This window comes from Propithecus coquereli, unplaced genomic scaffold (genome assembly GCF_000956105.1).
Source record: "Propithecus coquereli isolate 6110/MARCELLA unplaced genomic scaffold, Pcoq_1.0 Scaffold202, whole genome shotgun sequence".
In the NCBI taxonomy this organism is placed as follows: domain Eukaryota; kingdom Metazoa; phylum Chordata; class Mammalia; order Primates; family Indriidae; genus Propithecus; species Propithecus coquereli.
In genome coordinates this window covers 2,635,663-2,652,431 of record NW_012145190.1, presented here as the reverse complement: position 1 = coordinate 2,652,431, position 16,769 = coordinate 2,635,663, and the positions used below count along the sequence as shown (strand labels likewise).

Sequence of the window (16,769 nt, the reverse complement as noted above, 5' to 3'; positions counted from 1 at the left end):
AGGAAAGTTGGGAGGAGGGAACAGGAAAAGTCACAGGGTTCCCTTGCACACTACCGCACTCCCTCACGAGGGGATTTCGCTACAAGTGTGGCGCCGCGAAGGCAATCGAACTGCGTCCTCCGGGTCCTCCAAGGAGGGGAGGGGGCGGGGATGGAGGGGGCTGGAGAGCCGCTCCCGCCTCCTAGTGGCCAGGAAATGGTTAAGTCGGCAAGCCAGCAAGCGAGGGCGGAGCCAGCGGGTGCGGGAAGGGGTGGGGGTGGTTAGAAAGAGCTTCCTCGCTGTCCCCACACTCCCTCTGCGAGCAGCCGGGGCGCACAGACTGCCGGACTGCCGGACTCTCGCGCGGACCGCGCTGCTGGGGGGCGCGGACACCGGGTGTTGACTGCCAGCCCCAGCCCTCCCCGCCCCGTCGCGCCCCGCCCCGTCCCGTCGGGGCCCATGGCTCCTCCCGAAGTCCGCAGCCCGGGGGGCGCAGGGTAGAGCGCCGCTGCCCGGCCACGAAGCCCGGGGACTCCCGGGCCCTCCCGGAGCCCCGCGGGGTCCCCGCCGTGCGCCCGGCGGGCTCAGGGAGCGAGTGGGAGCGCCCTCCCCCCGCCGCCCCCTCCCCCGAGCGTCGAGACAAGATGCTGCCCGGGCTCAGGCGCCTGCTGCAAGGTAAGGACCCGGGCCGGCGGGAGAGCCGAGGGCATCCTGGGGAGGGGAGCAGGGCGCCCCTTCTCCCAGGGCTTGAGGGTGGGGCAGCTGAGAGGGTGCGGTAGTTTGGAGGTGGGGGAAAAGCTCAGCGCTGGGGCCGCACCCCGGCCCCCAGGGCTGCTCTCGGGAGGAGGGCACCTGGCTTGGAGCCTGCCGGGGTGTGCGGGGAGCTCGTGACCGAGGGGGGACGCAGGGGCGGGCGGACCCGGCCGGGAACGGGGAGGGAGGCTCAGGTTCCGCTGCCCCGGCTCCACCTGCTCCAGGGGACGCTGAGGACTCCGGCCGGCTGGGGAAGCGCCGACTCAGCAACTCCTCGTGCCCGTGCCTCAGCACTTTCCAGCCACCTGGGAGGACAGGAGATGTGGGTAGGGGGCTGTCTGGGAGGGTAGGGGGCGCAGAGGGAAATCCAAATGGCCCTCGTTGGTAGGACAGATGGAGGGCGCTAGAAAGAGGATAGTTCCACGGACTGAGTGACAGGCAAGGGTGTGGGCCAGAGACTGGGGGTGGGGTGGGGAAGGGGTCGGAGGGAGGAGGATAGGAAGGGGAGTAAAACATGGAGAAAGTGGTTAGGGCAGCAAAGGGGGGGGGGGGGGATGGGAGGAGGAGGAGGAATAAAGGTTAGGTGGAAGAAGCGTGAGGAAGGAACTGGGACCTAGGGGAAGACCAAGAAGGGGAGAGGCGTCCAGAGCAGGGGAGAGGTGGAGAGAAACCTAGGGACCCGGACCCAGAGAATGGAGGACTGGGACCCTGGGCACCGGGATGGAAAAGGGGAATGGGAAGATCAGAAACCAGAGAAGGATGGCGATGGAGGATGGAGGTGGGGTGTCAGGAACAGGGGAGGAGGGCCAAGGATGAGCACTAAGGTTGAGGAAGGGGAGCCACTGGTGGGAGGGGCTGGGGTAGACAAGGTTGGGGATGGGGCTGCAGAGGAGGGGCGGGGAGGAGGAGGAGAAAGGCTGGGAGAGAGGGCCTGGGGGTGCTGCCCAGGGATGAGACAAAGAGGCTTCTGGTAACCACTCCACGTGGGAAGCCCTCCATTCCCAGAGAGCCTGCCTCTCACGTCCCTTCGCTCCGGAAGTGGCTGGTGGGCCAGATGGGCGGCTCTGAGCTCAGGACCTTGGGAGTGGCCGTGAGGGAGAGTGAGGACTTTCGAGTGGGGTGGCAGCCTCCGAGGGTGGGCAACCTGGCTGGCTCCGTGCTGCCATTTATATCTCCAGCCCCTCGGATCCTGCCGCCACCACCACCACCATGGTGGCTGCTTATTTTGGGGTGTTACATTCTGGCAGAGTGAGAAGCTGTTTGCAGCAGCTCTAAACCCCCGTCACCCGCGTCAGTGCCTCCCCAGGCCCCTGCGTCACTGGCATCACCACCACCTCCATCCCACTCCTCAGGTCCCACCTCCTCAGCCCCTGCCCCCTCAGCATCTGCCCGCAGGCCCCAGCCCTTCCCTGAAGCAGCCTGTTGGGTGTGGAGCTGTTGCTTCTCATCTGGGACCCTGTGCCCATCCTTCCAGAGCCAGAGGCCTTGGCTCCTTTTCCAGGGAGCGCCCTTTCCTGGGAACACTGCACCAGCAACTCTGCCCTGTGGGTTGGGACCCTGGTTCCTGCCGTCTACCCTGGGCCCAGTTGCCTCCTCCTTAAGTCCCTTCTTCCACAGGGGACTCTGACCTAAAGAGTGGCTCCTGGGGTGAGAACTTTGTTTCTGAGCCTTGGCACTCCAAGGTTTGATGCCCAGAGTCCTTGACAATGGCCCCTGGTGGACAGAGACTTTTTGGCTCTGGGCAGGTCAGCCTCCCAGATCAATACCCTGTTCTGGCCTCTGTCTGCTTCCTCCCCTGTCAATGCTGGCCATATCTTCTGTACATTGGTCATCTCCTCTTGACTCCCAAATCCAGCCACTACTCCGGAACAACCACAACTTGAAGCCAGGAGATGTAAGTTGCAGGGAGAGCCCAAGTCCCTTCCTTGCCTTGACCCTGAACAACCAGACCCGGCACTGTGGTTGGCCCAGCCATAGGCACGTGGGTGCAATTTCTGTCCTCCCTTTACCTCAAGGGCAGCATCTTTCACATTCGGGGGTTGTTCTGTGCATGAGGCCTCCCAGAGAAAGGTCAGAGAGTCCCTTCTGACATGGGCTTAACACCCCTCCTTTCCAACCGGGGTTCCGCCTTGAACTAGCTGCATGTCCTGAGGCAACTTATTTCATGTTTCTGGGCCTCCTTCCCTTCACCTAAAATCACTCCCTGATTTCCCAGGGAGTATGTTATGGTGTATTCTATGGTTAAAGAAGTTAACATGGACAAACGCAGTGCCTGGCACTCAGTAGGTGCTTAGTAACAGATGGCTTCCGCCATACTCTTCTCTACACTCCCCTGCAACTCTAGCCAGTCTCCTGCTGACTTCAGAGGAGGGGTGAGGAGAGAGGGTGGGGAAGCTGCTACAAGGGCTCTCCTCTGCCCATAACCATGGAGGGATGAAATGAAACCTTCTCAGAAAGACACTGAAGACAGACCCTAGACCAGGGTCAGGAGGCCTGGGCTGCTGGCTCAGCCGTCAGTGGTGCTACCTGTGAAATGAAGAGAAATGCTCCCAGGTGGCCGCAGTACCCCCCATTCCAGCTCTGCCACTCTGTGCATCTTGCCCCCACCTCTACCAGGGATTCACAAAACAAGGACCAGGAGTAGAGCTGAGGGGCCTGGGGAGGGAGAGGAGAGACAGGCCTGGGGGAAGGGGTGGCAAAGAGGGTGAGAAGCAGGGGGTGGGGAGGGGACTTGCAGGAAGGAAAAGGGCACCTGCTGGCCAGGGCAAGGAAGAAGGCAGGGGAGGGAGGGAAAGGCGCACAGCCAGGCCTGTGGCCTCTGCCCTGGAGTGCTCACTGCTCACGCCAGCCCCAGTGGGCCTGGGGGCAGAGAAACCCAGAGCCCCTCACTTTCCCCTCCTCCTCCTCCTCCTCCTCCTCCTCCTCCTCCTCGCCTCCAGTGAGAGCTGCAGCCTGAATTATGGATGAGGCTCCTTGGGTTACAGCTGCTTTGCACGGCGGTGGTGGCGAGGGCCAGAAATGGCAACAGAGTCACTGTTACGCAGCAGCTGTCACACAGGGGCCCCCAGCTCAGGGTCCCTCCTCACGGGCCTGCTGGGAGTACCATCCTGTGCTGGGGTGGGTGTGCCATGGCTGGTGGGGGAGAGATGGGGACACGAGGCAGGGGTGTGGGGAAAGAGGCAGGAGTGGTCTGATGTGGGCAGGTGGGTAAGAAGGGCGAGTAGGGCCTTTGCCAGCCCCCGCCGAGCTTGGGGGTGTGGAATGGCCCCTGACTCTGGGGCTCTCTGGGATTGCTCATCCTTCCCTCGGTCTCTCCTGGGGTGGCAGCCAGGCCTGGAGGCTGGAGGAAGAGCTCCGTAATCCTCCAGAGGGCTGGTGGCCATCAGAGCTCACACTCCTGTGAGCTTGTGGATAAGGGGTGGGATTAAGGGATCAGAGGAGGATTTGGCTTCTTTTGGTGTCAAGTCCTTGGGGAGGTGGAGCTCCGAGGGTGACTCTGACAGGAAGGGAAGTGCCCTGGCTGGACATCAGGAGATTCTTTTCTGGTCCGTGCCCTGCCACCACTTTGCTGTGTAACCTTGGGCAAGTTGCTTGCCCTCTCTGAGCCCCAGCTGTCACCTCAGGAGATAGAACAGAGGCTTGAATAAGGTGACCCTGGTGGACCTTTCCAGCTCCGAAGTCTCCAGTTCTAAGCCCCAAACCTCAGCCCTCATGAAACCCACCCAGGGTCCCCCACTGTGCTCCCACCTCTGCCTGGTTCAGATGAGGGGTGAGAGACATGCTCCTCCACCCCACGTGGCTCTGAAAAACTCAGGAGAAAGTAATCGTGAAACGCTGCACGGGGGAGGGGTGAGAAGGGCCGAGAAACGCGGAGGTGGTGTGAACGAATGGAACAGCAGCCGCTGTGTCACTGAGTATTACATCACACCCAGCCCACACACGCACGGGGCCCGGCACTCACACACACGCGGAGGACAGCCAGCACACGCACGCACGCACCGCATGGCGCAGCGTCGGGAGGGGCCGGGGACACTCATGGTGGGGCCCGGGCTGGCCCTGGGGCGGGGCGTGGGGTCCCCCACCCTGCACCTGTGTGTTCCCCTCTCTGGAGGCAGCACATTGGAGAGCCTGTGGTGCCAACCCCACACTGGGGGCCTTCGGTGCCACGCGCGTACACCTGGCTCGGCAGTACTTCACTTGGTGAGCACCTGGCTCACACCGTTACCCCAAGTCACACACACAGCAACTTCGGGAGCATGAGACACTACACACAAAATGACCACCTGAGCATGTGCGATTCGCAGCCTTGGGGATCCTGCACTCAAAATCGCGGATCCCGCAGTCTCTCCGGGGGTCTCTGAACCATAGGGAACCCCAGGATCTCCGGGTCCAAGAACCAGGTCTTCCTCTCCTCTGCCTTCAAAGGCCTTGTACGTTGCTTAAAACAAGGTATTCAGTCTCTGTGTGCCCAGGGAAGGGCTGCCTGGCTTTGGGGGTGCAGGCTCCCCTTCTCCCCAGGCAAAGCTGCCGGAAGACAATCCCAGGGCTCACCTGGAAATCATGATAAAGTTCCAGCCCAGAACTTTATCGGCTACAATGAGGGCAGGAAGATGGGGACAGGGACGACGAGGGGCCCTGCCCCCCTGCTACAGCACAGGAGTACAGGCACCGATGTGCGACTCTCTAGCACCCAGGGCCTTGGGCCCCCTGGGCCTGCTTCTCCAGCTGATTTGTAAGGATGGGCCATGTCCAGCCTTCAAAAGGTACTTTGAAAAACAACTTTTTTATGTGACTTTGAATGAGGAGAGCCTGGGGTGTAAAATGCAGATTCCCAGGCTGTCCCCCTGGAATTCTGATTCTGGGGCCAAGGAAGCTGCATTCTTTCCAGGACTAGCCGATTCTGCTGCCTGTGTCTGGTGGCTCCACTTAGAGACCCACCGAGCCCTGGTGCCTATGGCCCCTCCCAGTGGGGAGAGGCTCCGGCTCTGCAAAGGTGAAAACTGCAGGAAGGTGAGAGAGGGAGGTCATTGGTCACCAGTGGGCTTGGCAAGGCCAGACCCCAGGGTGGACAGTAGGCCATTTCCCATGGGCCTTAAATTCACAAAGGGTCCGAGTTAGTTCCAGTCATTCTCAAATGGGGTGACTTTGCTCCCCAGGGTTCATTTGGCGATGTCTGGAGACATTTTGGTTGTCACAGCCGGGGGCAGGGTGCTGCTGGCAGCTAGTAGGCAGGAGACAGAGATGCTGCTAAACGCCCTAGATAGGGCTGCCCCCACAGCAAGGAGCTATCGGCCCAACTGTCAGCACCAGGCAGAGAAACCCTGACGTTAGTCTTTTGACATTAATCTCCAAACAAGGTCAAACGTACCATAGTGAAAACAGGCATGAAAAGATGATCATTCATCAAACGACTTTAAATGTATCACAGCGCTTTCTACGATGGCCTCTTGGTATTATTTTTTAATATACCGGGAGCCTCAGAGAGTGGAAGTGGCCAGGCCACTTGGGACTGCAAGGTTGCACCCAGAGCCCCGGGACACAGGAGCGCCAGGGCTCCAGGGCTGAGCGGGCGAGTGGGCAGGCCCCTGGCTGGCATTCTGCCCTGACAGCTCCCCCATGAGGGTTCGCCTCCCCTCCCCACAGCTCCCGCCTCGGCCTGCCTCCTGCTCATGCTCCTGGCGCTGCCCCCAGCAGCTGCCAGCTGCCCCATGCTCTGTACCTGCTACTCGTCCCCGCCCACCGTGAGCTGCCAGGCCAACAACTTCTCCTCCGTGCCGCTGTCCCTGCCGCCCAGCACGCAGCGACTCTTCCTGCAGAACAACCTCATCCGCACGCTGCGGCCGGGCACCTTCGGGCCCAACCTGCTCACCCTGTGGCTCTTCTCCAACAACCTCTCCACCATCTACCCGGGAACCTTCCGCCACCTGCAAGCTCTGGAGGAGCTGGACCTCGGTGACAACCGGCACCTGCGCTCCCTGGAGCCCGACACCTTCCAGGGCCTGGAGCGGCTGCAGTCGCTGCATCTGTACCGCTGCCAGCTGAGCAGCCTGCCGGGCAACATCTTCCGAGGCCTGGTCAGCCTGCAGTACCTCTACCTCCAGGAGAACAGCCTGCTCCACCTGCAGGTGAGCCTGCCCCTGCCCATCTGCCAGGCCTCTCTGCTCCCGTGTGCATCCCTCCTCTCTCCCAGGCCATCCTTCCTGCCACACCATCTCCGTCTCTCTATTTCTGTCTCTTTCCTAAGGTTCTGACCCTCTCACTTTCTCCAGGGGCTTTTCTTTACTTTGTCTCTTTAGTCTGTCTTCCTCCGTCTGTCTGTCTGCCCCTCTGCCCCTCTGCCCCTCTCTTGCTCTGTCTCACGAACTCCCCAGCCTTCCTCTGTCTGCCTCTGCCTGTCTGTCTGCCTATCCCTTTCTGTCCCTCTCTGCCTCTCTCGCTAACTTGCCTCCCCCATCTGTCATCTGCCTCTTCTGTCTGTCTCCCTTCACACACCCACTCCGCGCACACCCCCATGTCCGTCTGGGTGTGTGTCTCTTTCCGTGATCTCTCCTTTCCCGTGTTTGCCTTCGGGGGACTCTGCCTTCCCCGGGCTCTCCTGCCCAAAGGCCTCTGTAGCTGCTTTTCTCATCCGCCCCCACGTCTGCCCACACCCCTGGTGCCCATAGAAGGTTCCGCTTCTCTCTAACTCACTGGGTAACAGGGCAAGGAAAACCCACACCCTCTCTTGATTCCCATTCCCCAAACCTGTCATCTTAGTGCGAGGGAAGGGGAAAAAATGGGCTAAATCTGTTATGCAGGGGGAAATGGATGCTCTGAAAATGGAAGGAATAACAGTAATTGTTATTTATTGTTATTATTATTGATCTAATTATTGTTTACTGTTGTTGTTATGCTGACTATTTGACAGTCAATTCCTCCTATTCCCTTTCCCTAGGAAGCAATAACACACCCTCCAAACCACCCTGGGAGAAAAATCTCCCCCTGGCTACACAGCCTCTGGCTGGCCAGGGCAAGGATATCCAAATTCTCCCCTCTCCCCACTTAAACCTGGAAGCTGCTTCCTGCTCCCCAGCCAGTGCTGGTGCCTAACTAGTTACCAGTCTGCTGGCTGGAAATCAGGTCAGTGTGGATGATACTAACGATAATAACAATAGCAATAACAACTGACAAACATTTATTGAGCACCCACCTTGTGCTGGATGCTAAGCATACAGTAGCCATAGTGAACAAAACAGACCAAACTCTCTGCCTTCACAGAGACAGCATTCTAACGGAGAGGGAAAGAAGTAAAATGTGTTGTATGTTGGAAAAATATGTCTTATGTTAATATTATTATTGCATAAATAGTAATTGTAATAATAGCAGCCACTATCACTTAATGGGCAGTGTTGGGCACTGTGCTAAGCACTTTACAGCTATCAACTCTGCCATTTACAAGTGTGTGGCATTTTTTAACCTCCTCGGGCCTCAGTTTGCCCATCTGAAGATAGGGGTAGCAAGAACACCCATCTCCTAGGGATTTTGTAAGCATCCGATGCATGAATAATTTGTAAAGCACTTAGAATAGTGTTTGGCATACGCTAAGCACTATATAAATGCTTGTTAAAGTACTATTTTAAAAAAAGAAATCAGCCTTATTTAACACTGGGCTTGGTGGAGGGGCCCAACTTGGACCCCATCCTGGAGATTCGGGTCCACTTCAGAGATTATACAGGGGTCATGGGCGGGTCCCAGAACATATCCTCCTTTCTTTTCTTCCTAAATTTGCCTAGCACCTCGTGGTTTATGAAATGCACTCAGCCACCTCATCTCATTTCGATAGCCCTGTTAGGAGGTTATTTTCACCTCCTCGTTAGCAATGGGGAAGCTGAGGCTGGTGCCCCAGAGACTTTGCAGGGATACAGTGGTCTCTAAACATAAATCTCTTACTCATAAACCACTGTCTGCGTGACTAGGGGCTTATGTCTTCCCAGTATCGTGTTGAGACTCACAACATCCTGGCGGTAGGGACAGTTAGGGCTAGTAAGGACATGGAAAGGAAGTTCCTGAGGCCAGACAGCCAAGAAGAGCCGGTGTTTAAGCCTGCTTGGTCTGACCGCATTTCAGGCGATGGACTCCGAAGCACAGCTGAGTGGGCTCATTTTTGAAAGCACAAGCTTTGGAGTCAACCAGACCTAAGTCCAATCCTGGCTGCTGTATGACTTTAGACAAATTACTTAACCTTTCTTAATCTCCATTTCCCTATGATTGCACCACTACACACCAGCCTGGGCAATAGAGCAAGACCCTGTCTCAAAAAAAAAAAAAACCAGAAAACCTCCATTTCCTCATCTATAAAATGGCAGTTATAACAGTACTTAATAATAATGCTTATCGAAGAAGATCTGTAGGGATTAAAATGTAAGGCATTTAGCACAAGGCCACACCCTCAAGATATGGGCATGCACTACAATTATTATTATTATTAATACTACTAAGACTATTGGTACGAAACTACTACTGCTAGGATCCTGACCTCCTTATCAATATATATTAGTTGTTCAGGAGGAATCTAGAGTCAGAGGACCTGAGTTCGAACCCAAGCTCTGCTATTTTCTGACTTATTTAACTTTAGGCAAGTTGCAACTCCTCTCTGAACCTCAGTTTCCTCATCTGTAAACTGGGAATGATAAAAATAATACCTTCCACAAGGAATGTGTGTAAATAATAAATGAGTGTATATAAAATACATAGTTCAGTGCTGAATAAATTATGTTATTATGACCCAATCCTCCATCAATACGTGGGCCAAGAATAGCAATCAGAGCCTGGGGTCAGCAAAGGCCTGGGTAGAGGGGGCCTCAGGTGAACACTGGGGTCTTCTGAAATGGGAAGTGTTTGTTCTGCACACCCCTGGCGTGAATGGTACTGGGCACCATGGGAAGAAAGCATCTTCACACCTGGCCCTTTCTCGAGGAGGGGGAAAGAGACAGCCTCTGCCTGTGAACTGCCTGGTGGAACTAGGCTGGGAGATGCCACAGGCAGGTGAGGAAGCACATGGGCTGGAGTGAGAGCCACAGGGCACAGGCGCGACCCAAGGTGAAGCCGGTCCTGCCCTGCAAGGGCAGCTTTGGAGGAAGCTCCAAAAGGGGCCCATAGCGTTTTGGGATGTGGAAGGTGGAATGGAAATGGGGTGGGGTGAAGGTTCCCATGGACTGTCTGCCGTACGCAGGCACTGTGCCAGGTGAGTTCATTCTTCAGCACGTATTTACTACTACATGCCAGGCAGTGTTCTCGGTGCCAGGGATTCAGGGTGAACAAAAACAGTGTCCCTACTCTCCTGGAGCATATTTCCTACTCAAGCGTAGCCAGATGATAAAGACACCCGTTTTCTCTTTGAATCACTGCTGTGGCCTGCATGGTTTAGAGGCAGTCTCTGCACTCAGGCAGATCTGATCTGAATTTGAATCCCAGCCCCACCTCCAATTTGCTCTAGGGCTTTGGGCATGTTACTTCAGTACCGTGAGCCTCAATGGACTCATCTGTACCTGGGGTGGGGGCTGGGCGGAGTGGTGAGGATTAAAGGAGATACTACTTGAAAGGGCTCAGCCCGATGTCTGGTATAGAGTAAGTATCCAGTGAATGGTAGTTACTGGTTAACGTTTAACAGTGAGGACGCTAAGGCTCAGCCATGGTAAGGCACCTGTCCAAGGTCACCGAGCTAATAAGAGACACAGCCTAGAACCGGCCCAGGTCTGCCTGACCTCAGAGTGCAGCTGTTCAGAGCCCTATTTAGAGTTCGCAGCCACATTTCCCTACACATTAGCTGCTGGACCCCAGGCACGTCACTTCACTCCTCTGAGCCTCCTCCTAATCTCTGAAATGGAGATAATAATAGTATCCACCTTACAGGGTTGTGATGATTAAGTTACTATGTAGGATCTGGGGAGCACAGAGCTTGGCACACGGTAAGCGCTCAGTAAGTTACCTGCTTGCCCGTGCTGACGTGGATGATGACGGCGATGCCCATCGCAGACTGGTGAGCGCTGAGCGGGGGTGCCTGGCACAGAGCAGACACTCAACACAGCTTTGCTGAATGAATGAGATACATCCCAGGCCTCACCACCGACTCATAAATATCAGATGAGGATGGCATCTTAAAGATCCCATGTCCCTTGTTGCACAGATGAAAAAACTGAGGCCCAGAGACGTGCCTGGAGTTGTCCAAGGTCACACAGCCCAGCAGCTGATTTGATTAGTGCCAAAGCCTGGAGCTGGGAGGTTGGAAGAAGGCAAGGTTAAGAACAGGATGCTGTCAGAAAAGCGGGGCAGGGATGCTGCGTTAAGATTCCAAATGGATGCAGAGAGCTGTGAACTGGCCAGGGGGAGGCGAGGGAAATGTGGTTTTGGAAATGGAAGAGGATGACTTTAGCAGACGCTCTCAGCCGCCCAGAGGGAGGGGGCGATAGGGAGGGTGGTGGGGGAGGGCTAGGGCTGTGAAAGTCAAGAGCTTATTAATGCACACAGAACAGTTTTAACCATGGAGAGAGGAAGGACCGGATTTGAGAGCTATAGTCCAGGAAGTGGCAATGGGATTTGGCAACAGCTTGGATAGGGGGAGGGGAAATGGACCCCAAGGCTGAGGCTCAGAGAGGGGAGGGGCAAGACTTTTGCAGAGAAACAAAGGGAAGGAGAGGAGGCTAGAACCAAGAAATTCTGTAGCCCCAAAGTTGGGGCTTTGGGTCAAAGGCACCTGAATTCCCTGGAGTCTCTGAACCTGCCATCTTTCCTTCCTGACCTCCTGAAATCCCCAAAGTGCCAATGACCCCTGCTCCCTCTCCCACCCCCATATTGATCTTCTGACCATACATCTCTGGGTGTGCCCTACTCTTGCTGGCACTCCATGAAAAATAGGAACTCTAATTAGTTGTTTGAGTGGAAGGGATTCAGAGCCCACTCCCCAGGTGGGCTGGGAAGAGAACAAGGGCACCAGGCCGTGGGGGGTGGGGTGCAGGGAGCCAGCTGGAGACCTGTGTGGGGATTTGGGGTGGTAGCAGCAGGGGGTGGAGAACGCTGGTGTCAGAGGCAGCCTAGAAGGTTGAGGGGGACGGTTCGGATCTCAATGTGGCCAAGAGGAGGGCTCTTGGCAGGCTCAGTTCCTGTAGCGGAGAGGGCGGAAGCCAGATGGGAGGGGGCGAGAACAGGCAGGAGCACAGGAAGGTGGAGGCTGTGGGTGTGGGTTGGGAGTCAACGCCCTCCTCCCAACTGAGGCCTCTGACCAGGCTCCTGGATGGCACAGGGAGGGGATCATCTCCCTAGGCAGAGAAGGGAGGGAGAGCCACAGTCAGGAAACAGGACCCCAATGTGAGCTGGCCTGAGCACAGAGGATGCTCAGGTCCCTGAGAGCCAGACCTCCTGGGGCCTACTGACCACAGTGATGCCTTCACTGTGGGAATAAGAGGGGAGGATCTCAAGGCAGTGAGGTCAGGGGTCTGGGGTTCTGGTCCCCTCTCTGGCAAGCCCTTCATCTCTCTGGGCCTCAGTGCTCTCCTTTGTGAAAAGTGGGCTGGGCTGGTGGGTGCCGAAGCACTAGCTCCCAAGTCAGCTGATCATAATTCCCTGGTGAACTGGTTAAGATGCAGAGTCCAGCGGTCCCCACTGCCACTGTGGGTCATGCCTACCCCTGTTAATTCCAAACCCATAGTTCCAAGGTCCTTTCAGCACTAACATGGCCGATTCAGTGACTCTCCCCCACCACAGCCCCCACACACAACCCCACCCCTACCCCAGGCAGGTAGGGGATAGTAATGCAAAGTGTCAAGCAGCAGCAACTCAGCTTCCTCCTCCCTGCCCTGGGGGTGGGGGGTGGGGGGTGGAGCTGATGCCTGGTCCCCTCAATACTCAGCAGAACTTTTGGTCCCCAGGGAGCTCCTCTTTCAGAGAGAAAAGGATGGAACCTAATTCTAACTGAGCCCCTATTGTCATAATAACCACCATTTGTTGATGGGTGACTATACACCTGCCAGGTACTGTACCCTTAATAGCATTATATCATCTACCCCTGATTTAGCCTGCTGAGGGGGTTTTCTCTGTTATATATACAGAGGAAACTGAGACTCAATGAGGTTAAATAACTTGTCTAAAATAACGCAGCTAGGGAAAAGACAAGCTAGATTTTGAACGAGGGCTGTAACTCCTGAGCTTGTGGGCTTCATCACTGGACCAAAGCCCTGTTTGCCAGGCACATGCCCAGCACTTCACTCATATGGCCTTTATGTGAACTGTCTTCCTTTTTTTTTGTTGTTTTTATCTTCTTTCTTTTTTTTTTTTTATTTCAGCATATTATGGGGTACAGATGTTTAGGTTACGTATGTCTTCTTGAATCATCACAACAAACCCGTGAAGTAGGTACGCCCTTCTCCATTTTGTAGACGAGGAAACAGGCACAGAGAGATTACTGGCTTGGCTAATAATGGCTAACTCACAGAATGCCTACCACATGGAAACCTCGTTTTAAGCACCTTAATACAGGTTGCCTCATTCAATCTGCACAATTTACAGATGAGGAAATGGAGTCACAGAGATCCCGAGTGACTTGTCTAAGGTGGTACAGTCAGTTAATGAAAGATCCAGGATTCAAAATCAGAAAGGCTGGCTCCCCAATCTGCATATTTAGCCAAACCAGAGGTTCTCCTTCTCAAAGGTGTGGTCCTCCAGCAGCTGCTTACCGCAGCACCTGGGAACAGGTACAGAATGCAGATTCTTGGGCTCCACCCCAGACCTGCTGAACCACAAACTCTGCGGCCATCCTCAGGGATCTGCAGGGATTCTGATACACGCCTGAAGTTTTTTTTTGTTTGTTTGTTTGTTTTTGAGACAGAGTCTCACTCTGTTGCCCAGGTTAGAGTGCCGTGGCATCAGCCTAGCTCACAGCAACCTCAAACTCCTGGGCTCAAGCGATCCTCCTGCCTCAGCCTCCGAAGTAGCTGGGACTACAGGCATGCACCACCATGCCCGGCTAATTTTTTCTGTGTATTTTTAGTTGTCCAATTAATTTCTTTCTATTTTTAGTAGAGACGGGGTCTCGCTCTTGCTCAGGCTGGTTTCTTTCGAACTCCTGAGCTCAAACAATCCGCCCGCCTGGCCTCCCAGAGTGCTAGGATTACAGGTGTGAGCCACCGCGCCCGGCCCGCCTGAAGTTTAAGAACCACTGACCTCAAGTGTACTGATTTTTCCACAGCAAATAGGTTGGCGAGGGCTGGATTAGAATCCAGGACTCGTGATCAAAAGGTCAAACACTTACTGTTCTGCCATGATGCCCCTCTTCCTTCCCCTCACGAGGCCCAGGAGAGGAGTCTTCACCCTGCCTCAGAAGCACTCTCTTCTTCTCTCCCTCCTTCCCCCACCCCCAGGATGACCTGTTCGTGGACCTGGCCAACCTGAGCCACCTCTTCCTCCACGGGAACCGCCTGCGGCTGCTCACGGAGCACGTGTTCCGCGGCCTGGGCAGCCTGGACCGGCTGCTGCTGCACGGGAACCGGCTGCAGGGCGTGCACCGCGCGGCCTTCCGCGGCCTCAGCCGCCTCACCATCCTCTACCTGTTCAACAACAGCCTGGCCTCGCTGCCCGGAGAGGCGCTGGCCGACCTGCCCGCGCTCGAGTTCCTGCGGCTCAACGCCAACCCCTGGGCGTGCGACTGCCGCGCGCGGCCGCTCTGGGCCTGGTTCCAGCGCGCGCGCGTGTCCAGCTCCGACGTGACCTGCGCCACCCCGCCGGAGCGCCAGGGCCGAGACCTGCGCGCGCTCCGCGAGGCCGACTTCCAGGCGTGCCCGCCGGCGGCGCCCACGCGGCCCGGCAGCCGCGCCCGCGGCAACAGCTCTTCCAACCACCTGTACGGGGTGGCCGAGGCCGGGGCGCCCCCCGCCGACCCCTCCACCCTCTACCGAGACCTGCCCGCCGAAGACTCGCGGGGGCGCCAGGGCGGGGACGCGCCCACCGAGGACGACTACTGGGGGAGCTACGGGGGCGAGGACCAGCGTGGGGAGCAGACGTGCGCCGGCGCGGCCTGCCAGGCGCCCCCGGACTCCCGCGGCCCCGCGCTCGCGGCCGGCCTCCCCAGCCCTCTGCTTTGCCTCTTGCTCCTGGCGCCCCATCACCTCTGACTGCGGTGCTGAGGCTGAAGAGGCCGGTGTCCACTCCCCACACCTCTCACCCCAGAGCTGCGGCTCTGGCCCCAGTCCCCATCCCCTCCCCCTGCCGACTTGCTGCCTTCCTCCCCCCTCCCCCCCTGATCCTCTCCTCCTCTGAGACCAGGCCGCCTCTCCCTACCTCCTGGGCTGTCCTGACTTTTGGCAGCCCCTAGGGGACGTGTATGGCGGCTCAGCCCTGTTCTCCCCAACTCTGGCCTTTAAGTCTTCCCCATCCCAAGGCTGGGGTGGGGCACCCCAGGCAGCCGCTGACCCCTCTCCCAGGGCCCACAGTGGACGCCAGAGGGGCTTTCGCCTGCAGAGCATCTTCCACCAGCAGAGCCTTCGGAAGCTCCCCCAGGGGAGCCCCACCCAGGACCCTTTGGAGGGATGCCTCAGTCAGGGCCAGGCTGACCCTGGGCCGCTGCTTATCCTAGCCCCTCGACCTCCTGACACTGGAGGAATACTTTTCTCCTAAGTCTACCCTGGACACTTTTTAGGGTGCCTGGAGAGAACTTTCCTCTCCACTGTGGCCCCTGTGTGGTGAAGATCAAAAGAAGTTGTTTGGGAAAAAAAAATTTATTAAAAAATTCTATTATTTTATCTCCTGTAAGATTTGTTGGCTCAGGACCTCAAAAGTGGGAAGAGGTCTTAGAACTGGAAGGCTTTCAGGGGCAGGAGGGTTAGAGAAGGGCGAGCCATTCCATGCCCTCAAAGAGCTTCCTGCTGGTTGGAGCTGGTGTGCGCTCTCCCCCATGACAAGAACTAAAGCCAGAGGAAGAGTGGTGGGACCCTGCGTCGCACGTTGGGTGACAGCCAAGGTGGGTGCTGATGTCACCGCATCTCCTCATTTGTCCAGGCAGAGCAGCTACAGCCAAACCCCGAGTTTTCTGGCACCTGGGGAACAAAGCCTGGGGAAGGCCTCCATCCTGGCTAATGGCTCCCTCCCAGGTGCTGTTCCTTCAGGAAAGAAGAGCAGTTCCCACCTCCCCTTGCAAGGAGGAGTCACTTGGACATCCATGGCCACAACCAGCCCAAACACAGTTTTGGGTAAATGTGAGAATGTCAGAGCAAACGCCTTAGCGAGCAGAAACTCAGGCTGGATTTCAGCTCACACTTGCCCCCTTTGCTGAGGGCCCTTGTACAGTGTACAGCCTGCACAGCCTTACACAGCAACCCTGTAGACATGAGGTCTCTCTCCCTTGGCTCCTGTGAGGTAGACGACATCAGGGATGGACCAGGTCAGAGTAGCACAAGTTAGCTCCAAGCAGGCTGGAAGAGTGACCAAGAGTGATCAGAGGAACAGGAATCCCAAGCTAGGGTACTTTCCCAGCTTGAGGTGTGATCAGAAACTTCATCTTTCTGAACGGTAGAGGAGAGGCTGGGAACAGGGAAGAGCCCAGGCAAAGAAGGACTTGGGGTGAGGATTAGAGGTGAGTCTCAAACAGAAGCAACTGGAGAGAAGTTTGGTAATTTGAACTGAGGGTTAAGAATCTAGCTTGGGAGGTGCGAATAGAAAGACAAAGGGGGCCTGGATGCTGGTGCTTGAGGAGGAGGCAAGCTGAGATTCTGTGACTCTGGCCAGGTAAGTTAGAGGATGGTGAGGAGAGGAAGGAGAAATGGGAAGGGGTTAGCGACTAAGGCCTGAGGCAGGGGAACTCTGGATAAGGGAGTGGGCTGGGTGGGGGGATAGTAAGGACAGCTGGTCACGAACTGGGGAGCTCCCAGTCTGGGGTCTTACAGGGGCCTGTGTCAGGCTGGCTCTGAGCAGGCTAATGAGTCAGACTGGGGGGCCAGCCAGCAAGAGCTGTGATGGGGGAGGGGCTGCCAGGCCTGGGCAGGGGGAGGAGGGATGCTGGTAAATCAGAGGCA

At 56.7% G+C, this 16,769-nt stretch overlaps 1 protein-coding gene across 1 annotated transcript; it reads left to right on the top strand.

Annotated features, from left to right (window-relative positions):
• Positions 1-303: 303 nt before the first annotated feature.
• RTN4RL2 (reticulon 4 receptor-like 2) lies at positions 304-15,500 on the top strand. Its single transcript, XM_012643902.1, has 3 exons — positions 304-654; positions 6,376-6,857; positions 14,124-15,500. The coding sequence occupies exons 1-3, from the start codon at positions 624-626 to the stop codon at positions 14,871-14,873; spliced, it is 1,263 nt and encodes a 420-aa protein (XP_012499356.1). The 5' UTR covers positions 304-623; the 3' UTR covers positions 14,874-15,500.
• Positions 15,501-16,769: the final 1,269 nt, after the last annotated feature.

Excerpts from the sequence above, each read along its gene's own strand:
- RTN4RL2 (XM_012643902.1), top strand. The coding sequence starts at position 624 with ATGCTGCCCGGGCTCAGGCGCCTGCTGCAAG. Across the intron at positions 655-6,375 it reads GCTCAGGCGCCTGCTGCAAG|CTCCCGCCTCGGCCTGCCTC; the intron begins GTAAGGACCCGG and ends CCCTCCCCACAG. Across the intron at positions 6,858-14,123 it reads ACAGCCTGCTCCACCTGCAG|GATGACCTGTTCGTGGACCT; the intron begins GTGAGCCTGCCC and ends CCCCACCCCCAG.